The sequence below is a fragment of the Babylonia areolata genome, chromosome 16, assembly GCF_041734735.1.
Source record: "Babylonia areolata isolate BAREFJ2019XMU chromosome 16, ASM4173473v1, whole genome shotgun sequence".
Classification (NCBI taxonomy): domain Eukaryota; kingdom Metazoa; phylum Mollusca; class Gastropoda; order Neogastropoda; family Buccinidae; genus Babylonia; species Babylonia areolata.
Window position 1 is genome coordinate 28,387,885 of NC_134891.1, and position 7,100 is coordinate 28,394,984.

Below are 7,100 nucleotides of genomic sequence, written 5' to 3' on the forward strand. Positions count from 1 at the left end.
TTGGTCTGTACAGACACACCATGGGATCAGTCACATCAAAATCATTAATTGTGTGTTTATGTGGCCACGCTGGAATACTCACATTTAACTCACTCCATACGAACGGCGAAAGAGACGAAGTTGACAGCGTTTCACCCCAATTACCATCATCAAAATATTGCAAGCGGAAGGCTCTTATACTGAAAACGTGAATGTTGACAAAGAATACCACAATTCTGACGACGGAAGCTTAAGGACGGGTCATTCAGACCCCCACTGGACATCCGAGGGGTCTGTGTAGAGGAGAAGAGAGGACTGGCCGTACGGAGTGAGTTAAGCCATATATTTTTGTTGTTTGACTGTTTCAGTGTGACTTCTGCCATCCCAAGTTAGGACATTCAGTGTATAGGTTTGGTCTGCACAGACACACCATGGAATCAGTCACATCAAAATCATTAATTGTGTGTTTATGTCGCCACGCTGGAATACTCACATTTAACTCACTCCATACGAACGGCGAAAGAGACGAAGTTGACAGCGTTTCACCCCAATTACCATCATCAAAATATTACAAGCGGAAGGCTCTTATACTGAAGACGTGAATGTTGACAAAGAAAACCACAATTCTGACGACGGAAGCTAAAGGATGGGTCATGCAGACCCCCACTGGACATCTGAGGTGTCTGTGTAGAGGAGAAGAGAGGACTGGCCGTACGGAGTGAGTTAAGCCATATATTTTTGTTGTTTGACTGTTTCAGTGTGACTTCTGCCATCCCAAGTTAGGACATTCAGTGTACAGGTTTGGACTGCACAGACACACCATGGGATCAGTCACATCAAAATCATTAATTGTGTGTTTATGTCGCCACGCTGGAATACTCACATTTAAGTAACTGTCGCACAGAGAATTTTATCAATCATTGATCGAAGGCAAGAGTTATTCAGGTTAAAATCACTTACTGTTGGGAGAATCACAAGTTTAACTCAAACCACAATGAAAGTGCTTTCTTAGATTTTGACAACCATGTGTCTGTTTTCTTTGAATCAAAAGTGACAGGTGATTTCCCTCTGTTGGTCCTCAAGTGACAAATAAAAAGGCTGTGATTAACTCACTCAGTACGGCCAGTCCTCTCTTCTCCTCTACACAGACCCCTCGGATGTCCAGTGGGTGTCTGAATGACCCAATCTTTAGCTTCCGTCATCAAAATTGTGGTATTCTTTGTCAACATTCACGTCTTCAGTATAAGAGCCTTCCGCTTGCAATATTTTGATTATGGTGATTGGGGTGAAACGCTGTTAACGTCGTCTCTTTCGCCGTTCGTATGGAAAGAGTTAAAGGACCCATAGATAACCTTTTGTGGCCATCATGGCAGTGAATACATATAATATTCACAGTGTCCAGAGCTCGCCAAAGGAAGGCAAGGCCCAGTCCTCTCCTACCACCATGTTAAACTTCCCCAGTCAAAGTCAGGTATCATTTCACACCTTTGTGGACTGAGGAAAACCGCTGTAAAAAGCCTTATCCAAACACCCAGTTTCAGTTTCAGTTTCAGATTCAGTAGCTCAAGGAGGCGTCACTGCGTTCGGACAAATCCATATACGCTACACCACATCTGCCAAGCAGATGCCTGACCAGCAGCGTAACCCAACACACTTTGTCAGGCCTTGAGTGAAAAAAATATATATATAAATTAATTTAAAAAAAAGAAAAAAAGAATAAATAAATAAAATAAATAAATTAATAATAATAATATTTTTTTTTTAATAAATAAATAGTAATAATAATAATGGAATTAAAATAAGTAGATAAACAAACAAATAAAATAAATAAATAAAAAAGACAACAATGATGATAAATACGCAAATAAATGTATATAAAAAAAATAATAATAATAATAAAACCAACACCGAATGGACTTAAAACCCTGATCACTGATGAACACTGGATCATAATAAGTCCAACACTTAACTGATTCCGCCATGCCATGGCATATCCAACCAATGTGATATGTAACCTATGTGACAATTACTCTGTTTTGATTTGTCTTGATAAATTCTGTTGGGTCATGCAGTTTGTGATAACCATTCATACACACAGTCGTCAGGGGTCTGTCCTCCTCTGTCACGTTTTCCTGATGAAATCCATTACAGGGCAAAAGATGATGAGGGTAACTCCATGGGAACTTGACTGTTTGTTCTTGCAAAACTATATTATTATTATTGTTATCATCATCATCATGGTTGTTGTTATCATTATTATTATTATTATTATTATTATTAATGTTTCAGAAGCATGCTTGCCGATAAGTAGTACCTGAATATTACACACACACACATTGTGTGTGTGTGTGTGTGTGTGTGTGTGTGTGTTTGTGATATTCTAGCTGGTACTATTTATTGGCAAGCATGCTTCAGAACTGTGCAATATTTAATGATAATCATTATAATCATAATTATGATAGACACTCTCTTGATGAAGCCCTATGGATGAAAGTTTGAGAGCAGAAAACAGGAGGACACACACACACACACACACACACACACACACACACACACACACACACACACACACACGAAAAAAAAAAAAAAGAAAGAGAGAGAGAGATCTTGCATGATATCACTGGAGCAGGCTTGAAGACAGTCCCAGTGTGATCAAGAATTAAAACTATGCATATACTGATATAGCTTCACACTACACAGAGTGTAACTTTCATTTAAATGCAGTACAGTTTAAAAACTCTTTTATTTCCAATATTTATTCAATACATGCTCTTTTCTTCTTTTTTTTTCTTTTTTTTTAATTTCTATTTTCTATCCCACGCCCCTCACACACTTATACAATGGTGCAAAAATTGAAACAAAAATATACACACGACTGTTTTGTAACATTTGTTTACTTGATATGAATTGAATTACCTCCCATTAATCATTCGAATGCACAAACTCACCATCTTTCCTTCTACTGCTCAGTGCCTACCAATCCACTCACGTCCTCCACCAATTAACAAAAACCTGTCATATCGAATGATATTCAGTCATACTATCTTATTATGCACAGTGTTGTTTGTGATGGGGTAATGTGCAATGCATTTACAGTGGGAAAAAATCTGCTGAAAGCCAGTTCCTTTGGACTATAGTTTGTGAAGTAATCTCCCTTCGATTTAGGCATTGAGTGCGCCATTTTTATTTTGTTCATACAGTTCTTTTCTATAATAAACAATAGCGAAAACATAATGAAGAGAATGAAATAATTTCGTTGTTTGAAGGGAGTACAATATTTTTATTATTAATCATTTGATACTCTTATCATTTAATACAACAAGAATACGACAATAGCTACAAGAAACTTAGCTATCGTATTTATTCATAGCACTTACGCTTATTATAGAAGTAGGCTAATAAGAAGCCAACAAGGTAATAGAATGTATTGACTCCCTGTTACCTCAAGAGATGGGGTAATGTGCAATGCATTTACAGTGGGGAAAAAATCTGCTGAAAGACAGTTCCTTAGGACTAGTATAATTTGGGAGTGAAATGAATACATGTGGTGCTTGAACTTGTGTGATTCAGTTTTGGGTACAGTTCATATTCTCCGCTTCAGTTCAACGTGTCTTCAACTCCTTACGATGGCCTGTGGACTGGCTTGAGCAAGAAATCAAATGCAGCAACTTTGAGCATCAGTAACCATAGCTACGCCATCACCATCCACCGAAGAGAATTCATGACAATAAGGTCTGCCATCATCAGTCAGTAAACTGAACATGTCAGCGCCGGCCAGTAAGTCTGCATCAACATCAACAGCTGGATCAGTCACATCAACTGGCAGACAAGTCCAGTCAGTATCAACTAGCGGACCAGTCCAGTCAGCATCAACCAGTGGATAGGTCCAATCAGCATCAGCAGCCTTGTCAGTTTCGGCAGGTGGTCTTCAGATGGCGTCATCAGCCAGGTCCTCCTGTACTGCATCCTCTTCATCTTCACAGGTATCAGAACTTTTTTTCTTTTTAAAAAAAATATATATCTATATATATATATGTGTGTGTGTGTGTGTGTGTGTGAGAGAGAGAGAGAGAGAGAGAGAGACTGCACCATCATCTGCATGGTTTCAGTGACATATTCCCCACTCCACTCATTCCAGTTTCCCCCATTTGCAGCCTCTGTTCTGTCACAGTCGCGGCGCCGGAAGTCCACAAGAAACTATCAATGTGAGGTCTCCATGCAGGAGGCCACCACACCAGAGGGGATCTGTATCAGAACTTCATGGGCTCAGTCCATCATCACAATGATGATGACAGTACCATTGATGATGATGATAGTACCATTGATGATGATGACAACAGTATGATCATGACAACAGTACCATTCATTGATGATGATGACAACAGTACCATTGATGATGATCACAACAGTACCAATTGATGATGACAACAGTGACGATGATCACAACAGCCTCAATGATGATGATGGTGATGATGTTGATGATGGTGATGATGATGGTGGTGATGATGGTGATGATGATGTTGATGATGGTGGTGATGATGATGATGGTGATGATGATGATAATAATGATGATGATGATGAAGATGATGGTCGTGATGATGGTGATGGTGATGACAATGATTTTTGTGCTTGTGACAGTATCGATGATGATGGCTATAATGGTAATGATAACCAGTCCCTGTTCTTCCCAAGTTGGGTTGTTGTTGTTGTTGTTGTCTTTTTGTTTGTTGGCAATTTTTCTTTGTTTTTTTTTGGGGGGGGCGGAGGGGGGGGAGGGAGCGTTCAGTGCAATATACATCTGTCCCTGCTTTTTTGTTGTTGTTGTTGTTGTTTTATGTTGAAAGGACAGCTTGCCTTTTCTATATAATGTGAAATTGCATTTTGCCACCACCTTGTTTGCCGCACCCTACCACTTCACCAATTTCACAGTCTATTTTACTTTCTTGTGGAGGCATAATTGCGTTCAGTTGAATCCATATGAAACGCTACACCACATCAGCTAGGCAGATGCCTGACCAGCAGCATAACCAAACCCAGTGAACTATTCAGACCTTGAGTGCATGGCAGGGCAAATAAACAGAACAGTCACACACAAATAATGATACATGTCTGTAGGAGTATATAAGGGCGTGACTAAAACCTGACTGAATGACACAGGAAACGAATGATGAGCGCCTAATGGCACCAGTCATTCAGCTCTACCCAGGTAGGCAGCCGGCTTTGCATATGACTCCCTGTTTGTAAAGAGCATTGAGCTTGGTCTTCGAGTTTGACTGAGGATATGCGCTATATTAGTATCCATATCATCACCAGCATCATAATGCATACTGACTTGATCATTTCATTCCAACGACAGGTGGTCACCACCCCACCATCCACCCAGTCTTCATCAGCACCAGAATCGGCATGGATGCCATTCGTCAGAGATGCCTTCCCAAACCTTCACAAACAGACCTACTTCGTGCCTCCGTTCCACTTCAACCAGATGCCCTTCTACCCAGAGGTCGTTGCCGGGGAAACGGTACAGGTTCTGGCGTATGCTCCGCAGCAGCCTCCTCCAAAGAAACGCAACGCCAAGCTCCCCCTGGAGGTGGTACCGCCTCAGGTGGCAGGAACTGCCTTCACAGGAAACTCCCCAGGACTGCAGACTTCGCGGGTTCTGCCTAGCGACGTTCAGGACGACCTGGCTCAGGGTTATACCCTGGAGTGCCTTAGGGTGCTGGCAGAGAGAACACAGCAGGTCATGATGCTGTTTGCTGTTATTTGTTTGTTTGTCGTTGTCTTCAAGATTTTTTTTTTCTGCATTGTTTTTCATGTTTGTGGTCATGATGCTGTTTGCTGTTGTTTGTTTGTTTGTTTGTTTGTTGTTGTCTTAAAGACTTTTTTTCTACATTCTTTTTCATGTTTTGAATACAAACATAATAAAGAAAAAAGAAAAAAAAGACAGACTGACAGAGAGGGAGAAAGTTAAGACTTTTCTCAATGCTTTAAATGTATCAGAAAAAAAACAAAAGAACAAATAACATGAAGTGATGAACAAAAATGAATTATGAAACTTTGCTAATGAATTGAAAAAAGTCATTTCCCCCCCACGTCTCCCCCCACCCCCCACCCCACCCACACACACATCACTTGAACAAAATGATTATCACACATCAAAGGTGACCAACAGCAATTTCTTGTTTTTCGCGCCTTGCACAGGTCATGCTGGTGTTGTCCCAACTGCACTTCAAGAAGTACCTGGACAAGAAAACAGACCCCATCCTGGCAGCGACTGCTGCTCTGCTGCCTGGAACCCAGCACCTGTCCGTCCCACTGGTGCGAGGAGAGTGCGACATCCTCGTCCTTCACCGCCACTACGGTCTCGTCGTCGGTGAGATCAAGTCAGTCGGTGGCGGCAGCTTCTTCCCCTCTGCGTCAGAGGGGGATCAGCACAAGATGGTGGTGGACAAGGTCAAGCGGGCGGTGAACCAGCTCAACAACCAGGCCTTTGTGCTGAACCACCTGGTGTCTGACCTAGGGGTCAAGGTCACCAAGACCCTCATCCTGCCCAACGTCACGTCCGCACAGCTGAGGCAGGCGATGGGGAGCGATGCCTCGGCGACGCAGGCAAGTTGGATGTGATTGCGATGTCTGGTTTTTGTTTTGTTTTTTTCTGTTTGTCTGTCTGTGTGTTCGTTCATGCTAATTTTTTTTTTTTTTTTTTTTTTTAAATCAGTTTGGTCAAGGTGGACACATTTTCATCATGTGTAACAGTGCAGTTTTATAACATATAACAGACATTATACCTAGCATCGACACAGAGTTATGGACACTTTGTTTAGCTAACGTAATATGAAAAGAACACACACAAAAAAACATATGGAGTATCTTATGTACGAACACATTTCCTCTAGTTTTCTATACGTGACTATATAAAACACCCATTACACAGTCATGTTAAACATTATTACTGCAGACACATAAGTGCACATGAATACACACATACATATATTATTTACATACTCGCATACTTACACATTCACATACATCTGTTCTTCAGGTATAAAAATATATCATTGAGCCTTCATTATTTTTGTGTATTTTGATCTTTCATCATATTTTGTTATGGGTTACTGTTT

General features: G+C 40.8%; 1 protein-coding gene across 2 annotated transcripts in view; it reads left to right on the top strand.

Annotated features, from left to right (window-relative positions):
* Positions 1-6,661, top strand: part of LOC143290966 (uncharacterized) — an 11,578-nt gene extending 4,917 nt beyond the window's left edge. The window contains exons 2-4 of one of the 2 annotated variants that reach the window (XM_076600548.1): positions 3,550-3,962; positions 5,336-5,719; positions 6,181-6,661. In XM_076600548.1, coding sequence (XP_076456663.1) covers positions 3,912-3,962; positions 5,336-5,719; positions 6,181-6,603 — 858 coding nt within the window. In that variant the 5' untranslated portion in view covers positions 3,550-3,911 and the 3' untranslated portion in view covers positions 6,604-6,661. The remainder of the gene's footprint in view (positions 1-3,549; positions 3,963-5,335; positions 5,720-6,180) is intronic. The other variant, XM_076600549.1, reaches the window with a different exon arrangement.
* Positions 6,662-7,100: the final 439 nt, after the last annotated feature.